Below are 14,193 nucleotides of genomic sequence, written 5' to 3'. Positions count from 1 at the left end.
ACTCACTTTTTCACAGGTTATACATAAACAGACTAAAGAAAGACACTCCACCATTAAAGGGAAAGTACCTGTATGGTGCACAAGTAAAAACGTAGGTTTTGTCAGCGTCTTGTGTGCCATGGTAATTCTTCCTCAGGCTGAGATTCAGGTTTTACCATGATGATGCTGTCGCTGTGTGAGGACTGAGAAACAGCCGTTGTGCTGGCAGAGAGGCAATGTTCAAATAAAAACTCATTCCTTTAATTTTATGGCCCACAATTGTAGGTATGAGTGAGTACACTATTATTTGTAACTGCAACCAACTAAATTATCAGTATACTCGGAATAGGTGGGATTTAAACCAGTGACCAACCAGAAATTTCTTATTTAAGCAATATAGATTGATCAAAAGCTGTTAAATTGAATTAGAAAACTGTTTACAGAATCGAGCTTCAAAGCAGCAATCACAAGTGTATCATCATTACCGGTTTGAAATTTCAGAAGATGGATCAAATATGAAATATAAATGTAGCTGAACTACAAGCAAGCTACTGCAAAATGTAGTTAATCACTTTTTATTGCCAATGTGTGAACGGGTTGTTTGTCAGGCCATGTAAAAACCAAAGTCAGTTTAAATTTATAGATGGATGACTTAAAGACATAAACTGGAGGGATCAACACCACCATCCTGTAGGGGTCGAGCAGGCCTGTACTGTTCTCTTGGTGTACGCCACACATGCACTCGCCAACTTCTCAGGAATATGGGGAAGGATGACTCATCTGACCATATGACTTTTTTATGAACTGAACTCTCAAAAGTGCATTTATCTTTGTAGTGAGGGGTTTATGTACTGCAATCTTTCTGTTCTATAAAAAAAAACAAAAGATCAACATCAGTTTTGTCTTTTTATTTTCAAATGCAAATATGTAGATGTATTTTTAAAGTCCAATCATACTTTATTTTTCTTTCTAAATAACAACAATCTTTCCACATACTTCTGGTGCATGAGTAACCCCAAGGTGAGAGTACTTCTTTTTTCAATCATACTTTTTGTTGTTTCCTTAAGAAAGGTGACACAACAACTTAAACCATTACAAATAAAGTAATATGTACATCTAATAACAAATAACAGAAGTATATATGAAATAAATGAGGGGTTAAACTTCAAATAAATAAATAAAACAAAAAATGAATAAAGAAAATCGGAAAAAGGTCCTTTGATCATGTGACGAGCTCACATGATCAACACCAGTTCCCATGATCTCACAGTATCCTACGCACACAGACACGTGCACATGCTGCGCGGTACGAGTACTGCTCAAATAAAACCAGGCCACAGACAAATGTGATTTTTTTTTTTAAAGCTGTACACCAAAGAGCTATTTTTTTAAGACAAAAGCAAAACACAAAAGTGACATTATTCAACCAGAGAAGCTTAAATTAACACTGAGGCTCCTGCTCCAGTCTAGAGATAAATATATAAAGGTTAATTCTCATTACTGATCCATATTAGTATTGTAAGACACCCTCATGTCTACATTTTCCACTGTCTTAAGGGCATACATATTTCCTTCTTTCTATTTCTCCTACTGTGTCTCTCACAAACATTTTATTGTGTTTTCTGTCATCCTTCTCTTTAGGTCATCTGTAGATGTTGCTAAAATGCTTCGTCATTTCAACACAGAGAACATGACCTAAGATCTGAACCACAAGGAAACATGTACTTACTAAGACCAGACCACAAAGGGCAAATTCCCACAGCATATATTAAGACCCCATACAGGAAATATGCAACATGTCACAATGTTGCATAAATGCCTTTATTCAAATATAGAAGGAGACATTAACAGTCATCAAACATGTCCACTTGAGATGTAAATGTTTACCATTATCAAAGTTGGCACAGTAAATTTTTTTAAAGAAATGTTTTTATTGTTTTTTTGGCAGTTTGATTAAACATATAGAAGATATAAATCGTTTGTAGTAGAACAACCAAGATATTCTGGACCAAAAGTCTGTCAGCTGTGGGAATATCCACCACATATATAAATGGTAAGCTGGAGATTTGTTACAGGTGTCGCTTCTATCAGAAAATATCCTGATATTAAATATTTAGCGCTGGTGAATGTGCTTTGTGAAGCATCTTGCACTGCAGTAGTGTCTGATAACCACATGGATGAGGAATCCACCACATGTAGTCACTCCACTAGTCATCTGACAAGTCTTGTGCCCAGGAGCCCAAAATGAGACAAATAATGACTGAATAAAGATTGAGTATATAGCGATTCTCTTTTCATCTCACTGATTTGAGTCTTCACATATTTGTATTGGGTTTTAACTGTCTTATGATATACTATTACAATCCTAGTTAACCGCCAGAGACCTTGTTTCAAGAATCAAACCAAAATCCACTGACTTTGAGAAGAGGGAACTGGAACTCATTTCTGGGTTATAGGAATCATTCCTGCAAGCTGGAAGCGAATGGTGTTAAGTCATTAAGAGCAGCAACCACTTTGTGGAAGCTGACTGCCCTCAATGAACCAAACATAAAGATCAGAAACTAAATGAAATAAGTTTACATGTAAAAAAGGTCGACAATAGAAACAAAAAGCCAAAGTCAAACTGAATAACAGAATCAATAACAAGCAGCAGGTTCAGTTTAACAGTTTCAATTCATAATCATTCTCTTTATCTCTAACTGCTCTGTTTCACTGCTGCACTGACCTTCACTGGTAATATCTTCACTGGGACCTTATCCACAGTCCAAATATATGGAAACATCCTCTCAGTGAAAGTGTGTGTGAAGGTGTGTATGTGTGTGTTAGTATCAGGATCAGAGAACGACAGCTTTCCTCTGTTCCAGTCCAGATTCACTCTGATCCTCTGGACCTTCTTCTGAACTACGAGATCAGTGGTTTATCACCTCCAAATAACTTTATTCTCCATAATCCAGACTGTATGACTCCCTTCCTCTGGACAGACTCTGCTAACACACCCAGTCTCCAGCCTGTACTGTCTCCAACCTTGACATCCCAGCTGTGAGTCCCTGAGTTAAAGCCCTCAGAGCCCAGAACAGACCAGCATTTATCAAACCGCTCTGGATTATCAGGAAGCTCTTCCTTTACTTTGCCCACACAGGTCAGATCTTCAGACAGGATGAGTTCTGGATGAGCAGTGTTTGGGTCCAGAATCACAGGAGTGTAGGAGACCATGTCCTTCATCTTGTTCCAGATGTTGAAGGTCAGGTTGCCCAAGTGTTTGGCCTCGTCTATCAGAGCTCCTGAGGGCAGCTGTGGCTGCTGGACTCTTTCCATCGCAGCCTGACTCTTCTGCTCCTCTTCCTCCTTCAGTGCAGCCAGCCTGGCCTCCTCTTCCTCTTCTAGAAACTGGTGAAGCTTCTTAAACTGCTCCTTAATCTGCGTCTCTGTGCGTTGGGCCTGGACCTTAATGTGGTCTGCCATTTTGTCTCTGAGTGAAGCTGAAAACACAAACAGAATCAGAGTCAGAAGGTGACTCTGATCATATGTCTTCTTTTTTGTCGTCTGTAGTGATGAAGACTAACAAACCTTTTACTAGTTTGTTTCAGGTGAGTCAGGTGAAGGGTGGAGCTTTGTCAGACGGCCTCTGCTGAATGCTGTTGCTTCAGGGGAGGAAAAAACACTGCATGAATGTTTAATGTTACAAAACAAAAACATAATATAAAACTATAATAAAAGAGCCCAACTGCCGTCACAAATACAGGCATCAAAAACAGGAACTGATCCAAGGACATATGAGAAAAAAGAAAGGAGAGGGGTTAGGCTTATACATTGCTTTGTTATTCAATTCAATTCAATTCAATTTTATTTGTATAGCGCCAATTCATAACAGAAGTTATCTCAGGACACTTTTCAAATAGAGCAGGTCTAGACCGAACTCTTTAACATTAATTACAGAGACCCAACAGTACCACCATGAGCAAGCACTTGGCGACAAGGGCAAGGAAAAACTGCCTGTTAAAAGGCAGAAACCTAGGACAGATCCTCCGGCTCTAGGTGGGTGGTCGTCTGTCTCGACCAGTTGGGGTGAGAGAGAGAGAGAGAGAGAGAGAGAGAGAGAGAGCGACAGACAGACAGACAGGTGCACAGCAACAACAGTATTGGCAATGGCAGTCAAGCAGGACCATGGCAGGAGGCTCCACCAGGATCCATGAGAACCTGCAAGACGAGAAAGCACAAGAACTCCGGGGAAGAAGTGGAGTTAGTAACATGCATTAAAGGGACATGAATGAGTGCAGAAAGAGAGAGGAAGAGAGTAGCTCAGTGCACCATGGGAAATCCCCCGATAGTCTAGGCCTATAGCAGCATAACTAAGGGATGGTTCAGGACTCACCTGATCCAGCCCTAACTATAAGCTTTATCAAAGAGGAATGTCTTAAGCCTACTCTTGAATGTGGTGAGGGTGTCTGCCTCCCGAACCACAACTGGAAGCTGGTTCCACAGGAGAGGAGCTTGGTAACTGAAGGCTCTGGCTCCTGTTCTACTTTTAGAGACTATAGGAACCACAAGTAGCCCAGCATTCAGAGAACGTAGTGTTCTAGTGGGGTAATAGGGTACTATGAGCTCTTTAAGATATGAAGGGGCCTGACCATGAAGAGCTTTATAGGTGAGGAGGAGTATTTTAAATTCAATTCTACATTTTACAGGGAGCCAATGCAGAGTAGCTAGTACAGGAGAGATGTGATCTCTTTTTCTAGTTCCTGTCAGTACTTGTGCTGCAGCGTTCTGAATTAATTGGAGCGTTTTAATGGACTTATTGGGGCAACCTGATAATAAAGAGTTGCAGTAATCCAGCCTTGAAGTAACAAATGCATGGATTAGTTTTTCTGCATCTGTCTGTGATAGGATGTGTCTAATTTTTCTAATATTACGTAAATGAAAGAAGGCAGTCCTAGAGGTCTGCTTTATGTGGGAGTTAAATGACAAATCCTGATCAAAGATAACTCCAAGATTCCTGACAGTGGTGCTAGAGGCCAAGTTAATGCTATCTAGAGTGACTATATCTTTAGACAATGAGTCTCTAAGGTTTTTGGGGCCAAGAACAAGAATTTCGTTTTTTTCTGAGTTTAACATCAGAAAATTGCAGGTCATCCAGGATTTTATGTCCTTAAGACATGTTTGTAATTTAGATAATTGATTAATTTCATTGGGTTTGATTGATAGATATAACTGCGTATCATCTGCATAACAGTGAAAGTTAATGGAGTGATTCCTAATAATGTTGCCTAAAGGGAGCATATATAAAGTAAATAGTATTGGTCCAAGTACAGAACCTTGTGGAACTCCATGACTAACTTTAGTATTTATGGAGGATTCATCGTTAACATGTACAAACTGAGAACGATCTGATAAGTATGACTTAAACCAGGTTAGGGCAGTTCCTTTAATGCCAATTTGATGCTCAAGTCTCTGTAAAAGAATATCATGGTCAATGGTGTCAAATGCAGCACTAAGATCTAATAATACAAGTACAGAGTTATCAATAAGTTCTAACTAAAAACTACCAATACCACTACTTTGCAAAATTAATAAAACTCTTCAGAAATTCTTCCTTGTCTGTTGACTGATTTATACATGTTTCTATGTAGGGATGAGGGTGGAAGAAGAAAATGTTCCGTTTATGTGTTCTTCCTTCTCTCTGCACTTATCTGTTCAAACTCCATCTGCTGAGTTGGTGCTGCAACTTCTAGTTTTCTCTGCATATAATACAACCTGCAGCATCTCTGTTGGGTCAGCGGGGGGTTAATGCCTTGCTCAGGGGTACTACTGCATCTCTCCACTCAGGTAAGAGTTTAAAGTAGATCTGCTGCAGCTGGAGGAGGAGGAGGAGGAGGAGGAGGAGGAGGAGGGATGAAAGACAAGTCTGGAATAAGGAGAAAATTGTCCCGCTAATAGGCCCACTCAGCACTTTGCTGGTGGAAAATCCATCCGAAAACTGTCCTTCAAACGCCTCAGTAGGACTGCAGCACCCACACACACACACACACACACACACACACACACACACACACACACACACACACACACACACACAATGGTACAATTTGCAGGTTGTCTGGCTGCTGATAACGAGCCATTTGCAGAGGAAGAAGTGACTGAAACTCATTCGATGGGTTGAAGAGGAGGAAGAGTTTGAATGAAAGAATGACAAGAAAAAAGAGGAGGAAGAGAGAGAAACCAGGTGTAATGAAGTCAAAGAGAGAGAGGGAGGACACATTTGACATCGTGTTTTTATCTTTTCAGTGAAATTGAATTGAATTTGGCTCAGATTCAAACAGAAACAGCCTCTATTTTAGACAGAACAGGCAGTGATTTCATTTCTGGAGAGGCTTTGGGACTCATTTCGATATTAGATTTTTTGTGCTTACTGTCCTGTAAACAAGTTTATAAAGATTGAGGTTTTGCTTCTTTTCAGTGGGTTTCAATAAAATATTATTTAAAGTAAGAGCAGGCATGTTTGAAGGACATACTGTATTTACTTGCAACAGAAACCTGTTTTGTGTGAGATAGCTGTGTCCCAGAATGATTCATGTAACTTTAAAAGGAAACAATGAAATGTTGAGAAGCTGCATGTTCTTTGTTTTTTCAGACTAAAGTGCTAGAAGCTAAAAAGTTCTCAACATGAGGCAGAGAAATATCTCACTTCAAACATAATTTCAGTCGTCATTGCGGCAGGAAAAGGACCTTGAGCTGTTTGTTTGGGCTGCTTAGAGAAGAATAATAATGGTGAAATTAATGCAAAGTGGCTTCTAGTTTCAAGTTTGCAGAAAAAATTCCTTTATATAATGACAGGATAAAGAGGTTTATAATGCTATCTTGTCGAGTTATTAAAATGACAAGTGCCAGAGACTGGGCAACGAAGAACTAATGATATGTAAAGTAAAAAAACAAAACAAAAAAAAAAACAAACCTACAAATAAGAGAGTTACAGTTGTAATCCCCATTACATGTAATAACATTTATTTAATTCTTACTTATATTGTTTAAAGCAACACTTGATTTGGTATTTGTTTCAATCCCACTGTGGTAATTATAGACAGCTTTATATTCGTTATGATTACATATGATACTTTGCTAAAAACACAGCAAGTAGTTAATATTACTGACTGGTCCAACAGTAAGACTTATTTTACCAAGCTCTCTTTAGCTGACCACTAATAGCCTGTCCCACATTTACTGTCTCCTTTTCTCATATTAGCTTCCTCCATCAACGTCCTCTGAGGTGTCTGAACCTCTGACATTAGCTCTGTCTATAGAAGATGCTGAACCCGGTTACATTGCCCTCTCGCCAAGATCCAGTTCTGGCATGTCGCCGGCGCAAGCTCTCCATCAGCACTCGTCTCGCTGTCCCAGGCATGAAAACTTCCTCCTCTCCCGTGGTCCAAAGCTCCAGTGCTACCAGTCCCGGGCAGTACTGGCTAACCTAACTAGATAACAGGAATTAATTTAGCAGCAGTTACTTTACTGTCCAATCACCAAAATCAGTGACATAGTTGGTGGTGTGTGACTTAGTGCTGTAAAGCGTTAAACACTGCAGACGGGGCGCAGAGTGGGAATGACAGAAGCACCATTCACCCTAGTACAAGTTAGTGTAGCAAGATGATTTTGAAACTGTTATTTTATTGTAGAAAAGTTCAATATCACATCACATTTTTTAATTTTTTTTTAATTTATAAATACGTCTATCACTTTTTCTTTGTACAACACCGGAACAGGAGCTAAAGAGATGTTTTACAGTATCTGGTATACACAAACACATCTAATGCCATCAAATGTCAAACACTGAGTACTTTACCTATTATAAGTTTAATAAAGACCAAAACACAGGGAATATGTAAAAGAAATGGTGAGGCAAAAGGTCCTGATGCAAATAATGAATTCACAGGTGCATTGATGTTTAAATGTGTGTGAAAGCTGCTCCTCCCAAACCTCAAGCAGGTGCAGTGAAGTAAAGTATTGATCCGATGAAGAGCGTTCAAAGTCACAGTTAAGGTGCCTCAGCGGTAATGTTTCTTTCTGCAGCACTATTCACACTCAGTGATTTCACACACTTAGCAGCTCCCAACACAGAGATGTAGTCATTCAGCTGACTCGACTCTCACAAACGAGAACAAGCTTTAGATTGGACATTCAGACATTCAGAAAACCTGAAATATTTGTAAGAATTTCTTTTTTTTGTTTTTATATTTTTGTAATGAGGAATGCCTTGTCTTTTACTGCAAACCCAATTTACCCATGGGTACAAATACAGTAACCTTGAACCTTCAAACTACATTGTCCATGCCCACCAGAATGATAGCATGTTCTGATCTGCAGTCCAACACTGTACTGTTAAAAATCATTCAAAACAAATTACTGTCATTACTGTGGCAAAAAGTTATGAAACAGCGGTCTCTCCTGGGTGAAAGTCCTGTGTTGGTTTGAGCCATCCCTCCACCCCTTTCTCTGACTTTCTTGCTCTTTATACAACGATACTTGATGTCGATGGGTAATGTTAGAAGATTAGAAGTTAGATGACAGGCCACTGCGTCTCAAACTGACACTAAAGGCATAACTGCCAATATTTAGGTTTCAGAAGACTATGCGTCATAGAGGAGACAGGTCAATATTATGCAGATCTATCTGTCCGTCACTGTTACAGAGACTCCCGTCTGCAGTGAAGATCATACACTGATAAAACACATGAGAGAGCAGCTGTGTACATACCCCTTAAATGCCGGTGACAGATGGGTTTAATTGTAAATTGTGTGCGGATTGTTTTGTGTCTGGCAACTTGGTTGACATCAAACTCAATGTATGATGAATTGTTTCCAGGTGTGACTAAAGGGTACCTTGTTCCTCTGTATGGGATATGTACTCCTTAGAATGAGAACAGGCTGTGAATACATGTCCTCTTTATCTCTAAACTAGCACCTTGAGCAAACTCCTGTTGAATAGCTAGGAGTCCTGAGGTCGAGTAGCTAAAGAAAGGATTGTGACTGAGGAGGACTCCCAGATGCTGTCACAATTTATGAGCAACTTCTTTCAGAATATAAAGTGGAAAAATGGTACAGTGGAAAAGATCACGACTGAGCATCATGTCAGACACTGCACTGTACCGAGAGTCTGACAGACAGAAATTACAGCCACAGTCAGCCGTCCGACCAAATCATCATCAATTCACAAAGAATAAAATCTGGTATTGTAAGAAAAACAACCACAGTCTGCTTCTAGGCTACATGCCCCTCATACTGCTCATATATTTATGTGTGTCTTTGTCCACAGTTGTGTTCATTATAGGCAGCAGCATCCAGCAGATAGTGTCTCCATCAGTCCTGACGAACATCATTGGCTGTGCACTGAACTGTAAGCAGCTCAATAGAGCCATTACACACTGCATCAATAATGACAGAAACCCCAGATTCACAAACACAAGAATAGAAACGTAACATTAAGCGGACCACAGCTCAAACGGACCTGAGATCTTATCTGGACTATAGTTGCAAGGCAAGTCAAATTTATAAATATATATATATAGCATTTCCTACTCCAGGCATAGACTCAATGTGCATCAAAATATAAACCCAAATAAGATATGTATAGTGTGTAGTGAAGTTTCACCAGTTAACCACTCAATAAAAGCAACATTATGTAACTTTTCTACCTTAAGTAACAGCTTAACTGTAATGTTATAAGGAGTTCGGTCTAGACCTGCTCTATTTGAAAAGTGTCCTGAGATAACTTTTGTTATGAATTGGAGCTATACAAATAAAATTGAATTGAATTGAATTTAATTTAATTTTGATGCTACACTAAGGGAAATCAGGATTGGACCCAAAACCCAAGACAGCAACAGGCAACAGGATGACTTCAGTGATTTTAATATAATATAATAGTTCTTACAGGCAGATGCAAGTACAGGTAGGTAGACAGGTAGGTAGACAGGGGGGAGACAGGTAGGTAGACAGGTAGGTAGACAGGTAGGGAGACAGGTACTTGTCCAGGTAAAGCAAAAAGTAAAAAATCCAACAGAGCAACACTGGAACAAATCAACCGGGAACACAAGTAGCCATGAACTGACAGAGGGACATGGGAACATAAAGACTAAATACACAGGTGAAAGGAAGGAAGACAGGAAGTGAATTTAAACAAGACATAGGAAGAGGAGAAATACAAAATAAAAAAGGAAATGACAAGAGTTAAACCAAAACCATGTAAGCACTGTGTTGTAACAGGGTGAACGGTTCCTCTGTACTCTGGTTCTTGCATGTAACTTTTGGTTTTCGGCACCAAGTCACCAACTATGTCAGTGATTTTGGTGAAACTTCTTGGTTTTCCCTCCAATGTCTTTCGACTGCTCCGCCTCAACTCTTGTGATTTAAAGAGTTTCCTCATGGACAGTAAAGTAACTGCTAACAAATGTAGTTGCTGTTAGCTTTATTAGCTTAGCCGTACTGCCCTGGACGCCAGAGCGTAGATATAGACACATAGATATCTCATTGGCTGCTGCTGTATGCTGCCATCTGCATTGAAGAGGTCCAAAGAGATTCAGACTTCACTGCAAAATCCACTGTAACTCTTTTAATCTGAACCCATTTTCATGAAGTCTGGTTTGTTATAAACGTGAGAAATTGTACTGATACTGGATACTTGTAGGAATTAATTCAGTTACTGGTCTTTCATTCTGGTTAGCAACCAGTATCACCTTCCCACCTTTATAACAAACCAAATTTGATTAAAATCAGGAGTGTTGATGTTCATACTGGTACCGCAGGAGCTTTGGACCACTGAGAGGAGGAAGCTTTCAGGCCTGGGCGGCACTGGTGTCGTGCCACAACCAGAGCTTGACCGGGTTTAGCAGCTTGACACTTTTTCGTTGGAAGAACCTTTGCTACTGAACATTGTCTTGACATCAACTGTGTTCTTAAAAACTGAATCATCAAGACAAATCAGAAGTAAATATCACTATATATGATTTCCAGGAGACATGTCCACACTTTCAGTTTAAAACTCATTCTGGTCGTCACAAAGATAGAAGTACAAGACATTGTTCACACACAGCTCCCCCGGTGTGATATGGATTTCCTCTGCAGCCGTCAGACGCAAACATGAGTCTGACAGAGGTGAATGTGTGTGATGTGAGCTAATCTTTCCGTTCAACACACAGCTCTGCCTTCATCCATGGACACGCAGGATGGAAGAAGAACATAAAACAGCTTCTCTAAATTCTCTCTCTAAATGAAGCAGAACGAGACAACAGAAGAAATGTTATTTGATGCTCTTTGAGTTCTTGCAGAGTTCTGGACCTGGATAGTGAGGGTGGGTTCGTAAAGTGAAGATATTTTGGAACATTTTCACTTCTTCAAAAGGCTGTTTGAGAGCCTGGAGTTGATTGTATCAGGCGGCAGCGCACACAGAATGATTTTAATAAACAAAAAGAAGCAGTCAGAGAGAGAAATACCCCAAAGTCTGTTTACGTCTAAACTGTAGTTAAGCTTTGGGCTCTGAGGAAAGAGTGTGAGACTGAGAGTCATCCACAAGCTCATGATTCACTGCTGTAATATCATTCAGTGCTTCCCTTCAGATCTAAAATCCTAGCCTCCACAGACACGATTGAAGTGTAAATAATCACAGAGATGGGCCGTTTTCTTGTCTACATGTTGGTTTAACTCAAGTCTTTGTTCATGAAGATCACACAAGCTGTGTATTTGCACAGTAATTCAGTTCCCAACAACATATTCAAAGAAGTTTTATTTACTGACATAAAGTCAGAAATTTAAACATGCTGTTTCTCCCCACTGACTCTCTGATGCTCGGCCTCAAACCAGAATTAATGATTGTTGGAACAGTGGAAGGACTAACCACGGCTTTGGTGCATTTTATTTTATTTCTGCCGGTTTGAATGAAGTGTTTGGATGTTGCTACTTAAAATTGTCTGAATCCATGTGGATTCAGACAACTCCTGGCTGTGTGGGGTAAGTAAAGCTGGTTATTTTCAGGGATAGAGGATGAAGGTTTGTCAATGAAGGCCTCCAACAGCAGAAGAGAGTGTGTGTGTGTGTGTGTGTGTATTAGTAAAGACTTTGATGCCTGAGTGGATTAAAGAAAGGTTAGAAGGTAGAACATTAACGCCTGTCTTCTCTTTCTGTCTGTCAGTGTAATTTCCCACATCCACATGTTTCAGGCTCTTGGCGGTGAAAATGCAGCTCAGCTTAAGTTTAATCACCAGCACACGAGAAACATGTATGTTTCCTGCAGATAGGCAGGAGTGTAAAAGACTCAGGGCAGCTTTATACATTTTCCACCTGCAGTTGCTCATTGGTTCCTTACATTGTCAGGATTTGAACAGTATCTCAATATTCTGACTTCAGACGAGCTACAGAAGTTGACCTTTGGTTTACCTAAACATGATTAAGAATTTGGGTAATTTATGTTAAATAGGTGACAAGAATGTGAGATTCCTACGGGTTGAGCTATTATTCTCTTAATTTTACCCTAACAAACCCTAACCCCCAAATTCCACCCAACAATTAAATCATCCAAAAACAAATACCTTTTGAAATAAAAACTAATTTATCTCATACTAAATACCCTTTGGGCGATTTCCCAGCATTATACTAACTACTTACAATGACTATAGATATGTATTTGCTGCCCTGGTTGGTTGAAGATGATGAACTTAATTTCAGGGCAAGATTATTACTAAACTAACCTATAACATGGTAATGGTCTCTGCTCAGATCCCTCATAGATCCACACAGGCTCATTAAGTCAACTCTTATCTTCTGTCACAAGGTCAAAACACTTCAAAAAACTGCCTCGAATCAAATCCCCCTCTCCCATATCTCGGTCCCCCTTCTCTTCCTCTCTCCATTAGGTTCTTATCTTACATTTAAGAAATCCTTTGTACTTCTCAACTGTTTCCTATTTTTTCTCAACACTCTAATAATCCACTTTCTTTTTTTCTTGCTCTGAAAAACGCCTCTTTTTCCTTTTCTCCCGAAAAATATGGGACAGTCCTGAATTAGCAGCAGATCCTGTCCTGTTTGTCCCGAAAATGAACCGATAATGTAACAGATAATGTCAACGAGCTAAAACGAGAGCTGTGACACACTAATACTGCAAACTACTGGATGGAACATATTGTGTATTTTGGAGCTCTGTCAAATGATCATGAATAATTATTAACAGAGATATGCACAACAAACAGCTGCTGTCACCAGAATAAAAAAAACCTCTAAATTGAAATGAGAAAACTTAGTTCAATAGCTCAGTTAGTTTATATGAATCCGTAAATTAAAACTTGTTTTTAGTCTCTGAATCTACGAAAATATTCCAATCATGTCACTGTGGGCTGTCATCCTCCTTTCAGCCTCAAAACTATCTTTTTTATTTTTGTAAAATATGTAAGCTTATTATCTATTGTACATATTATGCTATCATAAATAACAGATTGTTAATTAATTCCACCTGTGTGGATGACAGAGAGGAGGAATTTGTGATAAAAATATCTTTAAAATATTTTTGGGTGTTTCTACAGTAGCTCAGAACGGACAAACCAAACACTGGATCTTGATAGAGGGTTTGAGATTTTTGTGAATGTGTTATAAATGCTACACACTGGACATTTAAGACTAATTATGTCATTTTCATTTTAAAAGTTAATTCTTTAGTGTTCAGCCCAAAAGTTTTCACAATCGCTGTGGAAAAGAGAATTTACTGACTCTGAAACTTTCCACTAAATGTCAGAAAATTGATGGTTTGATAGTTTTTAATAAATTATGTATAAGGGAACCACACTTCCAAACAGCAAATATTTTGTTCTCTTCCAGAAAAAACCCTGTTAACTACATTTTGATTTTAATTTGACTCTCACACAAAGGTTAATTTAGTAGCTGCTCTGGCACTTTCTCTCGTATCACATGATCATCATCAGCAGATAGAATTTGCCCAGTTGTCATGAGGAAAAAAGATTATTATGACGATTGCTTGTCCAGCTTAAAAGACTTCATTCTTGACCTTTAAAAACAGCAGTTTAATATAACAATTTCACCTCAAGGTCCATTTAGTAGCTGCTCTAGAGCCTTTGATGATATCATATGATCTTCATCAGCAGATGGACTCGTCCCAAGAAGACTAGAAGAAAAAAATGGAAATTTGAGCTTCTACATTTACATAACAACTGAGTAGACATCG

The 14,193-nt window shown here is 39.1% G+C and overlaps 1 protein-coding gene and 1 long non-coding RNA gene across 2 annotated transcripts in view; both read right to left on the bottom strand.

Annotated features, from left to right (window-relative positions):
• LOC127368435 (uncharacterized) overlaps nucleotides 1-14,193 on the bottom strand; it is a 180,533-nt gene that overhangs the window by 53,903 nt on the left and 112,437 nt on the right. The window lies entirely within an intron of this gene.
• LOC127368401 (nuclear factor 7, brain-like) lies at nucleotides 963-3,609 on the bottom strand. Its single transcript, XM_051409233.1, has 2 exons — nucleotides 3,547-3,609; nucleotides 963-3,458 (listed from the first exon to the last, which is right to left on the bottom strand). The coding sequence occupies exon 2, from the start codon at nucleotides 3,439-3,441 to the stop codon at nucleotides 2,881-2,883; it is 561 nt and encodes a 186-aa protein (XP_051265193.1). The 5' UTR covers nucleotides 3,442-3,458; nucleotides 3,547-3,609; the 3' UTR covers nucleotides 963-2,880.

The sequence above is a fragment of the Dicentrarchus labrax genome, unplaced genomic scaffold (assembly GCF_905237075.1).
Source record: "Dicentrarchus labrax unplaced genomic scaffold, dlabrax2021, whole genome shotgun sequence".
Taxonomy (NCBI): domain Eukaryota; kingdom Metazoa; phylum Chordata; class Actinopteri; family Moronidae; genus Dicentrarchus; species Dicentrarchus labrax.
This window is presented reverse-complemented; position numbering and strand designations above follow the sequence as displayed.

Excerpts from the sequence above, each read along its gene's own strand:
- LOC127368401 (XM_051409233.1), bottom strand. The coding sequence starts at position 3,441 with ATGGCAGACCACATTAAGGTCCAGGCCCAACGCACAGAGACGCAGATT.